This window comes from Musca vetustissima, unplaced genomic scaffold (assembly GCF_032173495.1).
Source record: "Musca vetustissima isolate MV318-11 ecotype Yass unplaced genomic scaffold, APGP_CSIRO_Mvet_v1 utg11543, whole genome shotgun sequence".
Lineage (NCBI taxonomy): Eukaryota > Metazoa > Arthropoda > Insecta > Diptera > Muscidae > Musca > Musca vetustissima.
Window position 1 is genome coordinate 48,076 of NW_026882310.1, and position 22,393 is coordinate 70,468.

General features: G+C 35.7%; 1 protein-coding gene across 1 annotated transcript in view; it reads left to right on the forward strand.

Moving 5' to 3' along the window:
• The window catches only part of LOC133328623 (synaptic vesicular amine transporter), a 56,496-nt gene that overhangs the window by 32,803 nt on the left and 1,300 nt on the right, over positions 1-22,393 (forward strand). The window contains exons 2-6 of the mRNA XM_061537165.1: positions 3,497-4,043; positions 20,411-20,578; positions 20,727-20,865; positions 20,937-20,995; positions 21,068-21,436. Of these exons, the coding sequence (XP_061393149.1) occupies positions 3,515-4,043; positions 20,411-20,578; positions 20,727-20,865; positions 20,937-20,995; positions 21,068-21,436 (1,264 nt within the window). The 5' untranslated portion in view covers positions 3,497-3,514. The remainder of the gene's footprint in view (positions 1-3,496; positions 4,044-20,410; positions 20,579-20,726; positions 20,866-20,936; positions 20,996-21,067; positions 21,437-22,393) is intronic.

The following is a 22,393-nucleotide window of genomic DNA, read 5'->3' on the forward strand; positions in this document are numbered from 1 at the left end:
ATCGTATGGTCGGCCCCGTCCGACTATACTGTTACGCTCGCTGGTTTGTATTGTTTTAATTTTAAACACATCAAAAATTATATCTCCATTTTTTATTTTACTTTAATATTCATAATGTGTACACTTTGTCGTATATCATACGCCTATTATTTCATGTACCAAAATCAGATTCAATGGGTGCCTATCAAGAACAACATTTTTATTTTTCTTCTTAAAATATTGATTTTGGAAAATAAATAGCATTCTTCTAGGCAGCGAATATTATACATTGAAACGCAGCGTATAAGAAATGCCATACATCATGCGCCTAGGTGTCCATATAAAATTAACTCAGATATAATTATTGGTCAATTTTTCATATATTTGCTTAATTTGACTACATGTATTTTTCTAATTACTAAATATTAATGTGAAATTAAAAAAGAAAACCTATTTTTAGGTCTTTGATATTCAATTCGTGTACTCTTAGCAACATAAGTAACATCAGACATCATACGCCTGAGGAATTCAATTTGTGTACTTTTAGCGTATACGCCTAATGTTCCGTTAAAATACAGAAAATATTCTGAGATGTATTTTATTTACCAAGAACTGGAATGAAAAGTTCGGTAGGAAAATGCGGCTTAAATTGCGGGAAAATTACAGCCATTCCGGTTGGAAAAATACAGCTCACACTTTCAATATACCGACATTGATAAGGAGGCTATGTAAAAAATTGTATCCATTTTGAAAATTGCTAACAAATATATTTTCATCCTCCAAAATTGGAAATGACAATTTACAGCCCCTTCAATTCACAGAAAATGTCATACCATAGTCCTACCCCCTTTTTTCAGTTTGGAGTTGAAATCTTTTCTGAAATTCACGAGTCCAAAATCTACAATTAAAAATTTAATCTCCAAAAGAGCCCAAAAATTAGATGTTGAATTATTTGAGGCGGGACATAAATAGATTATCAGGCTCTGTGTACTCAATAATTTTTTGAAAATGTATTGTATATTTTTACCCCAAGGAGAACCTCAAAAATTTTATAGAATATTCAATCTGAATGTTTTCAATAGTTTTGCTTTTAGAAAATAATATTTTTTAAATCCACTCCTGGTTAGAACTTTGACAAATACCAAGCTTAGCTGGGCGTTTGAAAAATATTTGTCATAAAATTCACACCTTACAGGGAGTTCGAAAAAAGTTTTAAAATTATTTCTCTGGACTACGTGATGTATAAGGGTTGTTGTTAATTATACGCTCCTTGGTCAAATTAAAAATAAATATCCTTCTACATGATTTTTTGCATATAGAAAATTTAACACCTTTTATTGTGTTTAAAAAAAGTGTTTTAAAATAATTCCATTAAAAATATTTGTCTGGACTAGGTGTTGTTATTAGTTATACGATCCATGGTCAAAATAAACCATTGTGTATGTAATAGTTTGTAAATAATACGTGAAATCAAAAATAAATGTCACAACTATATTTTTTTGCTTAAATAATTACTTTACGTAAACATTTTTTGTGGCCTAAATAATTACTTTATATTGTTTACAAAATAAAATCTAATATTAATTTTTTGTAAACAAATAATAAAAAAATGTATGATTATTCTTAGAAACGTTCAAACTATTTTGGGAATGTGAATTCCCTCTTCCTAAAAGAAAAACATTTCTATTCACCCCTATTATAAAAATTTGGGAAATCGGGAAGAGCAATTCTTGTAAGATCTTCGAGAAATACATTTTAAAAAGTCCATTCCTTTTTCAGTGTTTGAGCAATATTTTTCAAAAAATTCACAAAGTATAGCGCTTTTGAAAAATTATTGAAATAAACACTTTGGACTAGGTGACGTATAAGTGTTGTTGTTAGTTATACGCTCCTTGATCAAAATAAACATCTGAATTCTTTATTTATTTTTTGGAAGAGGGAATTCTCATCCCACAATTCACAGTCCTTCTTATTTTTAAAAATGTATTTCTTTTAAATCCAATTCTTGTAACATCTTTGAGAAATATGTTAAAAAAAGTCCATACCTTGTTCGGTGTTTGAACAATATATTTTTATGTGACGTATAAACAATTCTGAATATGATAGCTTCCAAATAATACGTTAAATCAAATATAAATATACTTAGAGAATTAATCTTCACCATTAAATAATGTTTTGTTTGCATATACTAGACACTATAATCTAATTTTTAATATATGTAAACATTTAAAAAAATGTCTTAGAAATATTCAAACCTATTATAAACAATTTTGGAAATGTAACTTCCCTCTTTCAAAAAGAATCCTTTGGAAATCCACATTTCCAATCACCTTTATTATTGGAAATTGGGAAATTTACGTCTCCCAATTCACAGTCCGTCTTGCTTTTTAAAAATGTTTTTCCTTTTAAATTCGCACCCTATTGGGGTATTAAAATAATTCCGTAAAAAATATTCCTTTGGTCTAGGCGACGTATAAGTGTTGTTATTAGTTATACGCTCAACAGTTAACATGACTTTGAATCTCTCTCAAAGCTTATTTGTAAACTCGAATTTAATATTTTTTATTATTTTTCCGTGCTTAAAATTAAATAGATTTTTTATTTTATTTTCACATGAGGAACAAATCCCGATCTTTAATAGTTGTCCAATTAGTTTTGGCCTGTTGTTGAATAAATTCACTTAGGTTTGTCAGCTTAAAAACTGTATGAAATGAAAAATTTAAACTCAAATACTTTACAGTTTAAAAAATTGCATTTATATTATTAAAAATTAAAATAGTTATATATGTATTGACATGTAATTAAAGAAAAAATAGTATTTTCAATTTTGACTTAAAACTTTTTTCAATAAACATTAAAAACTAGAAAATATTGTGGACATTTTTCAATAAAAAAAATTAGAATTTGAACTGCAGTGTTATAACAAAAATGTTTACAAATTCTTAAATAATATTTTTAATAAAAAATTGTTTATAAATTAGCTATCATTGGATTTTTTGTGTGAAAATAAATAAATAAATATATGATTTTTTATTGAATTAATATTTTTTCTTTTAATATAAAAAAAAAAAATAATAATAAGTCAATAAATAATATCTTCCAAATCCCCAATACTCCGAAAATTTTATTAAAATTTCCTTCAAATATCATATTTTCAATCTGTTTTATTCCCAATCCTCCATGAGTTTTTTCTTCAGCAGTCTTCCGCTACTTGACTTCTTATTTATTTCAATTCTCCATCCCCATTCATTCCACATCTTCTAATAGGATTACTTGCGGATGATGATATTAAAATGTAATCAAATTAAAGCTCATTGCTACAGCTAAATACCCTGGCAAAATGGGGGGAGAATCACATACACAATCCACACTCCCCCTCCCCCTTTTCCTACCATTTAATTTTTCAATGACCTCCAAAGTTCAAAAAAATAATTAAAACCAGATTTCCTTCCTTTTTTAAATAATAATTCAATTTTTTTTTATTTATGTGTGTATGTGTATTTATTTTTCTTTCCAGTAACAATTCCATAACGCAATGCAATCGTCTGAAGCCGGTGGTGGTGAACTAAGACAGCATAAAACTTCATCTTCAAATTCAACAGCAGCAGCAGCGACATTAAATAAAACCGGCCTCAACGAATCGACAACATCCTTCACTACCAATACACCGAACTCAACAGCACTCAACAACGACACACCGAGCAAGAATCCCTTCAAGCAACATCTACAGACACAGCAGCAACAGCAGAATGGCAGCAGCGGCAGCAACAACACGGACGGCCTTAATGCCAGCGAGCGGGGTAGTGGATATGGTGGGATATTGGGTGTGGGAGCCACCACTCCAGCGGATCCCAAAATGACCTCACCACCAGGTGGCGGGAGATCTGGAGGCGCTGGACCACCCATACCACCACCAGATCATCATCGACAAGAAAATTATAGAGCTGCCGGGTCCTGGGCCGCCTTTAAAAATTGGATGATCGGATGGAGGGGTTCGTCACGTTTGGTATTGGTTATTGTGGCCATAGCCTTGCTGCTGGACAATATGTTGCTGACAACTGTTGGTAAGTCAGGAGATTTCGTATTTCAGATTATGATAATGTTCTACAAAGCCCAGGAGTCAAGGGTTCATTGTGTTTCAAAGAGCCAACAAATGTTAACAATCATTGTTTCCCCTTGGGGCTTTCATAAATAACCCACCACAATTACCACAAGGCGGCAGCAAAGCTAGATAAGCTGTCAGGAAGCACTTAAGTTAATGAGCTAAAATAATGGTTGTCAATGGTAATGAAGTGGCATGGTAATGGCACAGTGTTATGAATAAGACAAAAAATCAAAGAATTGATTATTTAAACCAGGCTGAAATGAAGGAAACATTTATTCAGTTGGGCTGAATTGAAGATTTCCCATGCAGACCTTAATTCAGCTGGGCTGAATTGAAGATTTCCTATAGAAACCTTAATTCAGCTGGGCTGAATTAAAGATTTCCTATAGAAACCTTAATTCAGCTGGGCTGAATTGAAGATTTCCTATGGAAACACTAATTTAGCTGGGCTGAATTGAAGCTTACCAATGGAAACCTTAATTCAGCTGGGCTGAATTGAAGATTTCCTATGGAAACCTTAATTCAGCTGGGCTGAAATGAAGATTTCCTATGGAAACCTTAATTCAGCTGGGCTGAAATGAAGATTTCCTATGGAAACCTTAATTCAGCTGGGCTGAATTGAAGATATCCTATGGAAACCTTAATTCAGCTAGGCTGAATTGAAGATTTCCTATGGAAACCTTAATTCAGCTGGGCTGAATTGAAGATTTCCTATGGAAACCTTAATTCAGCTGGGCTGAATTGAAGATTTCCTATGGAAACCTTAATTCAGCTGGGCTGAATTGCAGATTTAATGGCGGAAAATTAATTCAGCTAAGCTGAATTGATGATTTCATATCGTAAACCTAATTCAGCTAAGCTGAATTGTAGATTTCATATCGTAAACCCAATTCAGATGAGCTGAATTGTAGATTTCATATCGGAAACCTAATTCAGTTAAGCTGCATTGCAGATTTCATGTTGGAAACCTAATTCAGCTAGGCTGAATTGCAGATTTGATGTCGGAAACCCAATTCAGCTAAGCTAAATTGTAGATTTGATGTAGAAAACCTAATTCAGCTTAGCTGAATTGTAGATTTCATGTCGGAAATCTAATTTTGCGTAGCTGAATAGCATATTTCATATTGGATGCCTAATTCAGCTATGCTGAATTGTAGATTGAATGTCGGAAACCTAATTCAGCTAAGCTGATTTGTAGATTTCATGTCGGAAATCTAATTCAGCTAAGCTGAATTGCAGATTTCAGGGTGGAAACTTAATTCAGCTAGGCTGAATTGCAGATTTATTACCAAAATCTCCAATTGTAAATTGATTTACACCCCTTATCTGTTCTTAAGACAAATTTATTGCTTTATTATACAAAAACATAAGAGGAACCCCTTAAACTACTAATCTAGTCAATATAGTCCCACCCTGCCCAATCCTCTTTCACACCTTTTAAGATAAAAGGTATCATGACAAACCATCAAATGAAATTAATTTTCCAAATGAATGGAAAATAAAGGGCAAAAATATGCACGCATCCAATTGGAATAATATGAATAAATTGTGCTACACACACACGCACACATACACATCTAGATATCCTTCCCACATAACATAAAACATATTTATGCTGATAGCTGTGATTTGATAGCAAAAGAAAAGGGAAATGCTTTTAGCCACCCCTTGGCCTCCGCATGCCACGGCTACAGGTATGCCGCACAGCCAAGAGCAAAACAAATGTTTAACAAGACATTTCACACTTGATCCTGACACAAAAGTTGATTATCCTTACAATAGTCCTGCCTTGCTTCGGTAAGCATATCAAGCAGCAGATATGCGGGGTCAGGGGAGGTTACGTTACGTTAGATTTATCTTTAATGTGGCCACTTAAGGTAAAAGTTTTTGTTATACTTGGTGATGGATTTCCTGGCCATGATAAATGGGAGAATTATAAAGGGTAGGAGAGAGATGGGACAATTCTCAAAGGAAGGAGGATTTTCAGGGATTTCTATTTTTTTTTGTGTTTTTCCTAGCTTTGAATGACTACCATTTCCTTCTTCGTACTTTTCTTCTATGACTTCTTTGTGCATTTAAGTTTCAACAAGTTGTTGGCGAAGTAGTTTTCCTTCCTCCTTGACTTCTTTTTGTCGCCATACTGTTGCTTTGAATAGAAGTCGGAATAAAGGAAAATGCCGAAGAACTACTTCGAAATCCTCATACACTTACCGAAGACTTTGTGTCATGTGCAAGTATTTGAAGTTTTTCTTTTTCCCATGCAATTGTCTGTGACAAATGAAAAGTAAACGAAGATGTGCGACAATTCAAAAGGATCAATACGAAGGGAATAGGATTTTTAAATGATTTTCTCTTACATAAAATAATTATATAAGTATTTTTTTCAGCTGAATTAAGGTTTCCATTGGAATTCTTCAATTTAGCATAGCTAAATTAAGTTTCCACATGAAATCGGCAATTCTACTTAGCTGAATTAGGTTTCCGATATGAAATCTGGAATTCAGCATAGCTGAATTAGATTTCCGACCTGGAATCTGCAATTCAACTTAGCTGAATTAGGTTTTCTATATGGAATTTTCAATTTAGCTTAGCTGAATTAGATTTCCGATATGAAATCTGCAATTCAGCTTAGCTGAATTAGATTTCCGATATGAAATCTGCAATTCAGCTTAGCTGAATTAGGTTTCTGACATGAAATCTGCAATTCTGCTAAGCTGAATTAGATTTCTGACATGAAATCTGCAATTCTGCTAAGCTGAATTAGATTTCTGACATGAAATCTGCAATTCAGCCCAGCTGAATTAGGTTTCCGACATGAAACCTGAAATTCAGCTTAGCTAAATTAGGTTTCTGACATGGAATCTGCAATTCAGCTCAGCTGAATTACGTTTCCGACATGAAATCTTCAATTTAACTTAGCTGAATTAGGTTTCCGACATGAACTCTTCATTTTAGCTTAGCTGAATTAGGTTTCCGACATGAAACCTACAATTCAGGTCTGCTGAATTATGTTTCCGATACGAAATCTGCAATTCAGTTTAGCTGAATTAGGTTTTCGACATGAAATTTGCAATTCAGCTTAGCTGAATAAAGTTTCCAACATGAAATCTACAATTCAGCTTAGCTGAATGAGGGTTTCCTCTAGGTAAGCTTCTATTCAGCTAAGCTAAATCAATCTAATTGCTACCACCTCTTTAATCTCTTCCAACCAATTAATTAATAGCCGCAATCAAATTAATTGAATTGCCATTAAGAATGTGTTGTCAAGCAAGCAATCAATTTCATTCTATTATTATTTTGTTAACTGTCAATTTATTTGTTGTTGTTGCTTTTTCACTCTCCCTCTCACCTCTTTTCTCTGTTGACTCAAATCAAAGCCCACATTCATTGGCGTTGGGTTTGTGGCTATGCGTTCGACGCATAGCAATTTTAAGCGTCAATACAACTAATCAATTCTTAAGTGACACTTGTCTGCCACACGCATCGGTCCATGCCTAGGCAAGTGCGGATTTTTAATAGCCTCAAGTGGAGTCAGTTATCCAGCCACCTACATTGGTCATAGTTGGACATTTGAAAGGCCTACAAAAATCAATTAAATTTAGCACTTGAATCTTTTTTTCACTGTTCAGAATGATTGGAAGGTGGGTGGTGAATTCCGATAATGGAAATTTCGAAAATTTTCTAAAAAAACCTGCATGAAAATATTAATCTCTCGAATGAATGTTAACCTTTGCCCTTGACTTGGCTTACGACACAACAACGAAGTTCAATAGAATATAAATACGCAATAAAACAAAGCCAAGAGCGGTGATACCCACTCTGCAGAAAATTAATTGTATAATTATTATACACACGTCAACACATGTGTGTGGTATAGATTATTCAGCTAAGAGCTGAATAAGGTAGTTCATAACAAAATTACGTTAGCTGAATATGGGTTTCTATAGGAAATCTGCAATTCCGCGCAGATGAATGAGGTTTTCCATAAGAAATCTGCAATTCAGCTTAGCTGAATAAGGTTTTCCACAGAAAAACTGCAATTCAGCTTAGCTGAATTAGGTTTTCCTTTCGAAATCTTCAATTCAGCTTAGCTGAATAAAGTTTTCTACAGAAAATATGAAATTCAACTTAGCTGAATAAGGTTTTCTACAGGAAATCAGCAATTCTGCTTAGCTGAATAAGGGTTTCAGTAAGAAATATTTAATTCAGCTTAGCTGAATAAGGTTTTTCGAAGGGTTTCCCTAGGAAAACTGCAATTCAGCTTAGCTGAATAAGGTTTCCCTAGAAAATCTGCAATTCAGCTTAGCTGAATAAGGGTTCCCATAAGAAATCTGCAATTCAGCTTAGATGAATAAGTTCTCTTACATGAACTCTACAATTCAGCTTAGCTGAATAAGGTTTCCCATAGGAAATCTGCAATTCAGCTTAGCTGAAGAAGGTTTCCCTAGAAAATCTGCAATTCAGCTTAGCTGAATAAGGTTTCCCATAAGAAATCTGCAATTCAGCTTAGATGAATAAGTTCTCTTACATGAACTCTACAATTCAGCTTAGCTGAATAAGGATTCCCATAGGAAATCTGCAATTCAGCTTAGCTGAAGAAGGTTTTCCATACAAAATCTGCAATTCAGCTTAGCTGAAGAAGGTTTTCCATACAAAATCTGTAATTCAGCTTAGCTGAATAAGGGTTTCCATAGGAAATCTGTAATTCAGCTTAGCTGAATTGCTCCCTTATGGGTTAATACACTTAGCTGAATAAGGTTTCCCATAGGAAATCTGCAATTCAGCTTTGGTGAAGAAGTTTTCCCTTGGGAAATCTGCAATTCAGCTTAGCTGAATAAGAAAAATCGACAATTCAGCTTAGCTGAATTAGGTTTTCCACATGAAATCGCAATTCAGCTTAGCTGAATAATGTTTTCCGTAGGAAATCTGCAATTCAGATTAGCTGAATTGAGGTTTCCATAAGAAATCTTCAATTAAGCTTAGCTGAATTAGGGTTTCTATACGAAATCTGCAATTCAGCTTAGCTTAATAGGGTTTCTCATAAGAAATTTGCAATTCAGCTTAACTGAATTAGGTTTCCCATAAGAAATCTTTAATTCAGCGTAACTGAATTGCTCCCTAATGGGTTAATACAACTCACTAAGGGACCCACAAACAACCTTATTCACTCGCTCATAATAATAATTGTGTTCTGAATTGATCCGCTTCGTTCGGTGTATCGTGCTGCAAAACTTTGTTTTAATGTCAATTATTTAAATTTCTTATTTAAATATTTACGTTTGGATTTTAGCTTTAACAACTTAAGTTAACGGCAATTACCTCCGAAAGAAAACTTTGAACTCAATGAAGAAAATAAAATTTACCTGCGTCACTATGACATTTTTTCAGCTATGGATATCATCGAAGCCATTAAGGATTTTTGCGGCGGTTCATGTTATAAAGCCATTTGTGAAAATTTTCAGTCATAACTCCGCAAAAAATAATTAAAGTTAGGCCTTTGTAATCGGCAGAGAAAAATCCAGAGTATTGAAATTTCGATTTGAAATATGACCTTATGAGATTTTAAATAGCCTTAAAAATATACCCCAGAAGAAAATCCTGCGAAATGCCAAAGAAGCCGTCAAAACGTTTTGTTAAAAATAATTGACATGCAAGCTAGCTGTGTGGTAAATTTGTTTGACATTTGTTGATTTTCAGTGTCAGTCTAATTGGAGAGCGGGGGAGGGGAGGTCAAACAACTGGCTGTTGCTTGAGCAATTCAACAAACAACCCCCCCTCTATAACAACAACAACAAAACAATGAATCATTGTTTCACTTTTGGCAAAAAACAACAACAACTCGCAAAAGAAGGCAATTTCAAAGGCGAACAAAAGTTGCGTGACCTTTTATTGCAGTCTAAAGGAATTTCGATACACTGAGGGAAAGCAACTAACTTAGCTGAATACGATTTTCATTAAGAAATCCTGAATAAGGTTTCCTGTAGGAGAACTGCAATTCAGCTCAGCTGGAAACCAAATCCTATAGAAAAATTGTCAATTCACCTTAGCTGAATTAAGGTTTTCGATAGGAAATCTACAAACTAGCTTAGCTGAATTAGGATTTCGATATAAAATCTACAATTCAGCTTAGCTGAATTAGGTTTCCGACATGAAATCTGCATTTCAGCTCATCTGAATTAGGTTTTTGATAGGATATCTACAATTCGGCTTAATTGAATTAGGTTTTCCATAAGAAATCTGCAATTCAGCTCAGCTGAATAAGTTTTACAAGAGGAAATCTGCAATTCAGCTGCAATTAGCTAAATTAGGTTTTCTTTAGGAAATCTTCAATTCAGCTTAGCTGAATTAGGTTTCCGACTTGAAATCTGCAATTCAGCTTAACTAAATTAGGTTTTCAATAGGAAATCCTCAATTTAGCTTAGCTGAATTAAGTTTACGACGTGAAATCAGCAATTAAGCTTAGCTGAATTAGGGTTTTGATAGGAAATCTTCAATTCAGCTTAGCTGAATTAGGTATTTAAAAGGAAATCTTCAATTTATCTTAGCTGAATTAGGTTTTTGAAAGGAAATCTTCAATTTAGCTTGACTGAATTTGGTTTTTGATAGGAAATCTGCAATTCAGCTTAGCTGAATTAGGTTTTCGGTAGGAAATCTTCAATTCAGCTTAGCTGAATTAGGTTTTCGGTAGGAAATCTTCAATTCAGCTTAGCTGAGTTAGGTCTCCGATTGATTTTTTTCATTTAGATTAGCTGAATTACGTTTCTGGACGTAAATCTGTAATTCAGCTTAGCTGAATTAGGTTTCTGACCGAAATTTTTCAATTCAGCTTAGCTGAATTAGCTTTCTGACCAAAATGAACTCAATTTCTCTCGGTGTATTATTGTTGCTAACAAAAAATGAAATCAAAGACTAAGGAAATACCATTTTTTCAACAACCAATGACAATAAAAACAACAAGAAACTCCAAAAATAACCATAGTCTGGTACATATATTTAGACTGAAACGTAAGCATTGTCTATCGCAAATGATAACAACAACAATAACTGTTTATTAAAACGTAAAGCAGAACAATTCATTTGAAATTTTACTGTCAGACGAAACGGTTGTAGTATTCGGCTGTTTGATTTGGCGAGTTAATAAAATTTCCAACGTGAAAAACTGAACATCCAGTGACTAACAAAAATTTTCACTTCATCATTATGACTTCCAATGATTCCGTGGATATTGTATCAGGACAAACGGTTGACGGAAATACCACAACTCAAGTCCAACATTTGCAGAGATTAAAACAACAACGAAGTTTCGAACAACGTTACGCTTCCATCATCAACCAACAAATCTTAGAGAAGACAATTAACCGAGAAGTGCTGCAGCGACAGGCCAATGCTTTCTTTCCCTTTGGACGAACTTTGTCTAGTGAGAGTTCGTCTAAGAGTCAGGGGAGCGAGGAGGACACTGATGAGGATAAAAATGAAGAACATAACAACGAAGAGTATACAGTGGCTGTTGACTCATTAAGCAAGGAAGAGGATTAGTAAACTAGACTCATTTTCCGCTAAAAATAATTCCAGCAGACTTATAAAAAAACTATTATCACTTTGTAAAAAAAATTAAATCTTAAAACATTCATCTTAAAAAAATTAAAATTTTATTAAATATTATACTGTAAATATGTGTCACCTCTCAAAAGGCCTTAACACAAATATTAAGCTTATTTACTAATTTTTACTAATAAACTAATTTTTTCCAACTTACTTAAAAATAATTTTTGTATCTTCTCTCGGCTGAATACAGTTTATCGCAGGATATCTGCAATTTCGCCAAGCTAAATTAGGTTTTACGTAGGATATCTGCAAATCAGCCTCACAAAAAACGGTTTCCCATACGAAATCTGCAATTCAGCTCAGCTGAATAAGGTTTCCTATAAGAAATCTTCAATTCAGCTTAGCTGAATTAGAGTTCTATAGAAATTCTTTAATTCAGCTTAGCTGAATTAGAGTTTCTATCAAAATTCTTTAATTCAGCTTAGCTGAATTATAGTTTTTATAGAAAATCTTCAATTCAGCTTAGATGAATTAGAGTTTCTATAGAAGTTCTTCAATTCAGCTTAGCTGAAAAAGAGTTTCTATAGAAATTTGTCAATTTTCAATTAGATTTCTACAGAAGTTCTTCAATTCAGCTTAGCTGAATTAGTGCTTTTATTGAAGATCTTCAATTCAGCTTAGCTGCATTAGAGTTTCTATAGAAAATCTTTAATTCAGCTTAGCTGCATTAGAGTTTCTATAGAAAATCTTCAATTCAGCTTAGCTGAATTAGAGTTTCTATAGAAAATCTTCAATTCAGCTTAGCTGAATTAGAGTTTCTATAGAAGTTCTTCAATTCAGCATAGCTGAATTAGAGTTTCTATAGAAGTTCTTCAATTCAGCTTAGCTGAATTAGTGCTTTTATTGAAGATCTTCAATTCAGCTTAGCTGCATTAGAGTTTCTATAGAATATCTTCAATTCAGCTTAGCTGAATTAGAGTTTATACAGAAAATTTCCAGCTCAGCTTACCTGAATTAAGGTTTCTATAGGAAATCTTCAATTCAGCATAGCTGAATTAGAATTTCTATAGAAAAACTTCAATTCAGCTTAGCTGAATTAGAGTTTCTATAGAAAATCTTCAATTCAGCTTAGCTGAATTGGAATTTCTATAGAAACTCTTCAATTCTGTCTTGCTGAATAAGAGTTTCTATAGGAAATATTCTATTCAGCTAAGCTGAATAAGAGTTTCTATAAAAAATCTCCAATTTATGCCTTAATTGGTGTCCTCATCCATTCATATTTCACCATTCTTGCCTCTTCATACTGCTTCTTGTGAATATCCCTCAGCTCACCCAGATATATATTAAATTCCGATGATATAGCATAGACCCCATACAGTTGGGCAGCGGCATAAGTCAAGTATAACAGCTGATAAAATGTCGACAATGTCGCCACGAGATAAAATTTCAATTCTGGCGACTTATGGGTTAACACTTCATAAAAATAAATCGAATGCCAAGCTGTAAATGCGACCAATCCAAAAAAGGCTGATGTGCTTAGTAAAGCCATTCTGTATACCCTACGATAAATCCTTGTGACATCAATACCCAGCTGGGTGAACTCTTCGATTAGCCGAAAGAATATATTTATCGATGATACCTCTTCCAAACTGCCGAACAGTAATGGGGTTATTATCACAAAGGTAGTGAATATGCTCAGCAGACGCAACACTAGGTTACCCAACGCCGAAAGCGACGAATTCCCAGCCATGGGTTGGCTAAAATCCTGCCAACTTTCCAAAATCGAAGTGACATTGACATAGGTGAAAATCAGCAAATGGAGTACGGTGTAACTCAGACCTTTCCAGGAGATGTGAAATTTATTCTTGGTCTCATCGAAATGAAAAGGAAAGAGCCCGGCGGCACGTATCAATAGCATGCCAATGCCATAGGCTTCAGGCAAATTTCGTGGTGTACCGCAGAGCTTCATTGCTTGTTCCGGTGAATAAAAGTGAGTTCGCTGATGGTGTGCTAATAACTGAAGAGCTCCGTTGTGAAATTGAAAATTATTTTCAAAATTTAATTACTTTATTGCGGATTCTCTCAGGGGATTATTCTCTTCATTTAATGTTATTAGAATAAAATTTCAGGAAGAATATATTCACTTAGCTTAGCTGAATTAACCTTTCAGTGGGAAATCTGCAATCTAGCTTAGGTGAGACCAGCTGAATTTATTCAATTTCACAAATGGGTTCTTCCAGTCATTAATACACCTCAGTTTGAATAACCGGAACAAGCAATGAAACTCTGCAGTACACCACGAAATTTACCCGAATCCTATGGCATTTGTATGCTCCTGCTACGTGTCGCCGGACTATTTCCTTTCCACTTCGATGAGGCCAAGAATAAATTTCACATCTCCTGGAAAGGTCTGAGCTACACCATACTCCACTTGCTGATCTTCACCTATGTCAATGTCACTTCGATTTTAGATAGCTGGCAGGATTTTAGCCAGCCCATGGCCGGGAATTCGTCACTCTCGGCATTGGGTAATCTGGTCCTGCGTCTACTGAGCATTTTCATAACCTTTGTCATCATAACACCATTGCTGTTCGGCAGTTTGGAAGAGGTCTCATCGATAAATGTATTCCTAAGGCTAATCGAGGAATTCACCCTGCTGGGTATTGATGTGACAAGGATCTATCGAAGGGTTCACAGGATGACTTTTCTAACAACATCAGTCTTCTTCGGATTGGTCGCATTTACAGCCTGGCATTCGATTTATTTTTATGAAGTGTTAACCCATAAGTCGCCGGAATTGAAGTTTTATCTCGTGGCGACATTGTCGACTTTTTATCAGCTGCTGTATTTGACATATGCTGCTGCCCAGCTGTATGGGGTCTATGCTATATCTTCGGAATTTAATATCTATTTGGGCGAGCTGAGAGATATTCACAAGAAGCAGTATGAAGAGGCAAGAACGATGAAATATGAATGGATGAGGACACCAGTTAAGGGGTATTAGGAGAATGGGAAATCCAATTCAGCGAACGATTTTTTTTTCAATAAATTGAATTAGCTAAGTTTTATCAAAAAATATGAAGGTTTTCTCAAGGGAAACCCAATTCAGCTAAGCTGAATTGAAGTTTTTCCATAGAAGCTCTAATTCAGCTAAGCTGAAATGAAGATTTTCGAACGGAAACTCAAATTCAGCTAAGCTGAATTAAAGAATTTTTATAGAAACTCTAATTCAGCAAAGCTGAATAGAAGATTTTCTACCGAAAAACTAATTCAGCAAACCTGAATTGAAGATTTCCTATAAGAAATATAATTCAGCGTAGCTAAATTGCAGATTTCCTAAGGAAAACCTTATTTAGCTTAGCTGAATTGCAGATTTCCTAAGGGAAACCTTATTCAGTTTAGCTAAATTGCTTATTTCCTAAGGGAAATCTTATTCAGCTTAGCTGAATTGCAGATTTCCTAAGGGAAACCTTATTCAGCTTAGCTGAATTGCGGATTTCCAAAGGGAATCCTTATTCAGCTTAGCTGAATTGCGGATTTCCAAAGGGAAACATTATTCAGCTTAGCTGAATTGCATATTTCCTAAGGGAAACCTTATTCAGCTTAGCTAAATTGAAGATTTCCTATGGAAAACCTTATTCAGCTTAGCTGAATCACAGATTTGCAATGGGAAACCTTATTCAGCTGGGCGGAATTACAATTTTCTTTCTGGAAACCCTATTTAGCTGATACGAATTGCAAACATATTATATATTTAGTTTGAACAAATGTGTTTATTAGTAAAAATCAATAAAAACATTATTTTTTTCTTTAAGCCTTTTGCGAAGTCAAACTGAATTATGCTTTTGATCGAAAATCTTCAATTCAGCCCGGCTGAATTAAGGTTTCTATAGGAAATCTTCAATTCCGTCATTCTGACATCAAGATTTCCTATAGAAACTTTAAGAATTAAGCTTTCCTTAGGAAATCTTCAATTCAGCTCAGCTGAATTAGATTTTTGTTAGAAGTTCTGCATTTTAGCTTAGCTGAATTACGATTCCAAAGGGTATTCTACAATAGAAGACAGCTGAATTAGGCTTCAGTTAATTTCTTTCTAATTTTTATTATCTTTTCTTCGGTTACACTTTACAATATTCACTTAAATTATGACTTAGCTCACTGATCCCATCCTCTGTGCCACAGGCCCCCATTACCACGCCCTTCTTCGGGAGGGTGGGCATAAATATGTGCAACTGCTTCTTGGAGTCATGTAAACTATTGTAGCTACCCGTCAAGGTGTTATCCTTCAGACGTTTTTGTAAATTCGAATTGGTCAAATCGGCCACAGTATCCAATCTACGCCTTGCTGAATAGGCCTGGTCCCCATTTGCCCTCTGCTTTGTGGCTCGAGAACGTTCTGTATTCAATCGGGAATTTTCAGCACTTTTATATAGCCTTGCTGAGGCAAGGGTACCGGCCAGCCTTCGCGTGGTACTGGGACTTGCCGACAAGGCACACAGGTCAATATTTTTTGCCGGACGATTAAAGCGTATCGGCTGTCCTTCTTTGTTGAAAATTATCGTGATATGCTTCACCGGTTCTCCGGGGGATTTTTGAGGGAGATTTTCATTGAGGTTGGGTTTTAGTTTTGCGGATTTGGATTTTGTTGTGGAGGGGAGATAGGGATTATTGTTGCTGTTATTCCGACTGCTTTGAGTCTTCCTAATGGAATCTCTCCTCAGCTTAGAGGTCTTGGTGAGTTTCACTTCCATTTCCTTGTAGTCTTGGAGATTTTTTACAAAATCTTCATTACCTGCCAGGTCAAGCCAATTGAGTACCCTTTCCGCCAGACGCTCATCCAAAGTCGAGGCCTTTTCGTTGTTGAAATCTTGTAGGGAACTACGCCGGGAATAGAAGTCGTAAAAATCCGTTAATCTGTATTGGGGATTTGCCGATTTACTGTGATAGCTATCGTAGCTTTGATATTTCCGCGAGAGTATCGAAGGTCTTCGAGGTTTACCGTTTGATTTAGTTGCACTTTTGATTAGATTTTGTTTTTGCGGTTCGTGAAGCTTCAATTTTGCGGAATCTATTAGGAAAATATCCTCATCACTGGTATATTGGTCTTCATATTCCTGCAATTCATAGGAATAGGAGGTCTTTAGGGTAGCTGCAGGGAGAAGAAAAGGAAATTAAAAATAGTTTTGATTTCCCAAATTCTGGACTCACTCTTCCTCTTCTGCCTTATGGGATTCGCGGCCGAATTAAATCTCTCAAATGGCCTCTTCGTTACATAATCCAGTAGGAAATGTCTCTGAAGTCCAGGTCTCAGCTCCGTACCCTCCAGCCAAATGGTGCGTACAAACAATGGTCGACTGGCAGATTCCCAAATTGTTGACGATTTCATATTTTAATGCGTCTTGCAGGTCGTTAAGTTCTCAGCAATAAAACTTTGCAAAAATTAATCAAATCGAATCCTGTTAACCGGCACCCGTCAGGATGTGTGCATGACGCGACTGTTGTGTTATGCCTCCATCAACGAATGTCATTACAGGGCAAACAAATCCAAGTCTTTGGTTTCTTGGCGACCAAAAACAATCACTTCTCCCCTCCTCCACCACCGACCCGACGCAGAAGCGAAAAACTTTTTTGATAGTTTCCCTGGCTCCCGCACAAAGTCTGCCTTCCTTTTGTGGGGTTAAAAGTGTCTTTGACATGCAAAACTTAGCTGAACACAGCCTAAAGGTGGCTGTCACAACACATGGACGGAGCTGAGAGGTATGGAAAAAGGGAGCTAGTCTCCCGAACTTCTCAAAGACCAACCGATTTTAGGGAAAGACGTCAGTGGCCTTGATGGATATTAGGGAGGGGTTAGGGGTATGGTGGTTCCAACATACATATATGTTGTTATTAACATAATTTCTAAATTAAATTATGTCTTTGCTCATTGTTATGTTCGGTAATAATCGTGATATGACAGGTCGACATGAAACCAAACGAACCGAAAAAAATCATTTAATTCTCATTTTAATAGAAATTAATTGAAATTAATGATTAGGAATAATTTTTATATGACCTATATAAGAAATATACTCAGCTGAATAGTGATTTCAACAGAAATTTGGCAATTCAGCTCAGCTGAATTAAGGATTCCATAGGAAATCTTCAATTTATATAAGCTGTATTAAGGTTTTTGATAGGAAATCTGCAATTCAGCTCAGCTGAATTAAGGTTCCTATATGAAATCTTAAATTCAGCTTAGCTGAATTAAGGTTTCTATACGAAATCTTCAATTCAGCCCAGCTGAATTAAGGTTTCCATAGGAAATCTTCAATTCAGCCCAGCTGAATTAAGGTTTCCATGGGAAATCTTCAATTCAGCCCAGCTGAATTAAGGTTTCCATAGGAAATCTTCAATTCAGCCCAGCTGAATTAAGGTTTCCATAGGTAAGCTTCGATTCAGCCCAGCTGAATTAGGGATTCCATGGGAAATCTTCAATTCAGCTTAGCTGAATCTTCAATTTAGCCCAGCTGAATTAAGGTTTCCATAGGAAATCTTCAATTCAGCCCAGCTGAATTAAGGTTTCCATAGGAAATCTTCAATTCAGCCCAGCTGAATTAGGGTTTCCATAGGTAAGCTTCAATTCAGCCCAGCTGAATTAAGGTTTCCATAGGTAAGCTTCATTTCAGCCCAGCTGAATTAAGGTTTCCATAGGTAAGCTTCATTTTAGCCCAACTGAATTAAGGTTTCCATAGGTAAGCTTCAATTCAGCCCAGCTGAATTAAGGTTTCCATAGGTAAGCTTCAATTCAGCCCAGCTGAATTAAGATTTCCATAGGTAAGCTTCAATTCAGCTCAGCTGAATTAAGGTTTCCCTAGGTAAGCTTCAATTCAGCCCAGCTGAATTAAGGTTTCCATAGGTAAGCTTCAATTCAGCCCAGCTGAATAAAGGTTTCCATAGGTAAGCTTCAATTCAGCCCAGCTGAATTAAGGTTTCCATAGGTAAGCTTCAATTCAGCCCAGCTGAATTAAGGTTTCCATAGGTAAACTTCAATTCAGCCCAGCTGAATTAAGGTTTCCATAGGTAAGCTTCAATTCAGCCCAGCTGAATTAAGGTTTCCATAGGTAAGCTTCAATTCAGCCCAGCTGAATTAAGGTTTCCATAGGAAATCTTCTGAATTAGGTTTTTGATAGGAAATCTGCAATTTCGCTTAGCTGAATTGGGTTTTTAATTGGAAATCGGCAAGTTTGCTTAGCTGAATTAGGGTATTACCCTAGCTGAATTATGTTTTTGATACAAAATCTTCAAATTAACTTAACTGAATTAGGTTTTGGATAGGAAATCTGCAATTCAGACCAGCTGAATTAGGTTTTTGATAGGAAATCTTCAATTCATCTAGGCTGAATTAAGTTTCCGCTTTGACATTTTCAATTCAGCTGAATTGTCGATTTTCTATTGGAATCCCTATTTTATTAAGCTACTACAAATTGTTAAACGAATATCCTTTAAACTTGTTGTTTATTTAATTGCTCCCTGAAGAGTCATATCCATTTTCCGCATAACTTCGTTAGCCTAATAAACCCATTTCCGTTAGTTCCGCTGTGTGTCTGTGTGTATTCGTAGCTAAATGTCTAAATATGGCCACAATATTATGCCAAAGCAATTATGAAGTGTTCCGATAGCCTAACCGCAAAGTACACAAAACCAAACCAGAACATGCAACAATGAAACCCTCAAGGATAATCGCACACCATGGGTGTCGATGGCAATGTTCGCCTGCAGTCTGGTATGGCGAACACTTCAAGTCCTTTTAAATTTTGAAGTTGTTTTTATTTTTCAATTGTAAAATTGAATTTATAAACAACAAATGTTTGCATGACAACCAGGATATGGTCAGGATATCGTATACTGCTGGATTGGGCGGTAAGTCCTGTCAGAACGATTAGCATGCATGCAATATGTTTTGTGGAGGATAGGGATTTAGTGGAAAATTTTAGGTTTGTTTGAGGTTGGGGGAAAGATGGTGGAATGTTTTTTGGCAGGGGATGGGAACATCCTTGTCAGGATCTTGTAGGCTTCTCTTCAGGGTATTATAACGAAAAAGGGGTTTCTACAGGATTTTGCCACACCTTTGATATGCAGTTCAGATTTTGATATTATCCCTCTTCGGATCGCATATCCGTTTTAGGGACTTATATGTCCTTGTAAGCCTCTTTTTATTGATGTTAGCCTATGAGCTGCCGTTCTGAGTTTTATAACCCTTTTTAAGCAATTATTTTATATGGTGGGCTAATTCGGTTCACATATCCTTGTCAGGACTTTATAGGTCCTTTGGATCCAAATTTCATTGATATTAGCCTTTGAGTGGTTTTGCAGATTTTTAAATCAATTATTTTTTTATGAAGTGAAAATATCTTTGTCCTGTTCGCATATCACTGTCAGGACCCTTTAGCTGCCTTCCAGACTTTTATTTATTTTTTAAAAGCAATTAAAATTAGTTATTTTCATTTTCCGAACCTCAAAGTGTTGTAGCCTAACCTCAAATTGTTGTACGCTAACCTCAACCTGCCCTCGCCTTAAAGAGTGATGCTGGCTATTCGGCAATTAAAAAATCTCAGCATCTCCTCCTCCTCTTTGAAACTTATAATTTTTTTTTTCAAGTCTCCAAACAATGGTTGGCAACTCTGCACTTCCTTTGGAACCCCTTTTCCACAACAACAACTTAATTACCACAATTTTGTTGTCGCTACTTGACGAGGTTGTTCCTTTCAACTAAACACTTTTTTCCAAATTTGATTACAGTTCCTATTATACCTGAGTTCCTGTACGACATACGGCATCCAGACGCTCCTTTGGACAGCTATCCACGTACACCCCTCAGCATTCATGTGCCACCGACACCAACGCCCTCACCCTGTGGCAAAGATGGTGATGATGTCTCGCTAGAGGTCTCCACATTAAGTCCGGAGGGTAAGTATTTAATAGGCAATTAAACAGGCGACAAGTGGTTGACAGAGTGGCTGACGGATCGGCTGAATTGCTGGCAACCTGACTGTTGCCTTGGCTGGCCGTAGAATGGCAAAAATAATTTTTAAATGACTTTTTTAATGCAATTTAGAAAATGAAACACTTTATCGTGAACTGGAGGAGCGGCATCAGGAGCTGGTGGGTGAAACGGTGGAGGTGGGCCTGCTGTTCGCATCCAAGGCCTTTGTACAGCTTTTGGTGAATCCCATTGTTGGCCCATTGACTCACAAGTATGTAGCATAAAGGACAACAAAAGAAAAACTTAAAAAACAATTATACCCCTCTCTCTCTCTCTTCACAGAATTGGTTACAGCATACCCATGTTTGCCGGCTTTGTAATTATGTTTGTGTCCACCCTAAGTAAGTCTAGGAAAAATTACACCACCCCCTTAACCCTTCAAAATAACTATTGAATATCCTCCTCCCCCCTAGTCTTCGCTTTTGGCCGCTCCTATACGGTACTGTTCATCGCTCGAGCTCTACAGGGTATTGGCTCATCGTGTAGCAGTGTCTCCGGTATGGGCATGTTGGCAGATCGTTTTACTGATGACAAGGAACGTGGCAATGCCATGGGTATTGCACTGGGTGGTTTGGCTTTGGGTGTCCTGATTGGTCCACCCTTTGGCGGGGTAATGTATGAATTTGTTGGCAAATCGGCTCCGTTTTTGGTTCTCTCTGTACTGGCTTTGGGTGATGGTCTGCTGCAGTTGTTTATGTTACAACCCTCGATAGAAAAGGCGGAAACGGAACCACCCACCCTGAAGGCTTTGATATCCGATCCATATATTTTGATTGCGGCTGGTAAGTATTGATATATTCAATAAAAACATAATTCAGCTGGGCTGAATTGAAAATTTCCTATAGAAACTCTTATTGAGCTAAGCTGAATTGAAGATTTCCTATAGAAACCGTAATTCAGCTAAACTGAATTGAAGATTTCCTATAGAAAATCTTAATCAGCTAAGCTGAATTGAAGATTTCCTATAGAAATTCTTATTCAGCTAAGCTGAATTGAAGATTTCCTATAGAAATTCTTATTCAGCTAAGCTGAATTGAAGATTTCCTATAGAAATTCTTATTCAGCTAAGGTGAATTGAATATTTCCTATAGAAATTCTTATTCAGCTGAGCTGAATTGAAGATTTCCTGTAGAAACCTTAATTCAGCTGAATTGAATTGAAGATTTCCTATAGAAACCTTAATTCAGCTGGGCTAAATTGAAGATTTCCTATGGAAACCTAAATTCAGCTGGGCTAAATTCAAGATTTCCTGTAGAAACCTTAATTCAGCTGGGCTGAATTGAAGATTTCCTATAGAAACCTTAATTCAGCTGGGCTGAATTGAAGATTTTCTATAGAAACTCTAATTCAGCTAAGCTGAATTGAAGATTTTCTGTAGAAACTCTAATTCAGCTATGCTGAATTGAAGATTTTCTATAGAAACTTTAATTCAGCTAAGCTGAATTGAAGATTTTCTATAGAAACTCTAATTCAGCTAAGCTGAATTGAAGATTTTCTGTAGAAACTCTAATTCAGCTAAGCTGAATTGAAGATTTTCTATAGAAACTCTAATTCAGCTAAGCTGAATTGAAGATTTTCTATAGAAACTCTAGTTCAGCTAAGCTGAATTGAAGATTTTCTATAGAAACTCTAATTCAGCTAAGCTGAATTGAAGATTTTCTATAGAAACTCTAATTCAGCTAAGCTGAATTGAAGATTTTCTATAGAAACTCTAATTCAGCTAAGCTGAATTGAAGATT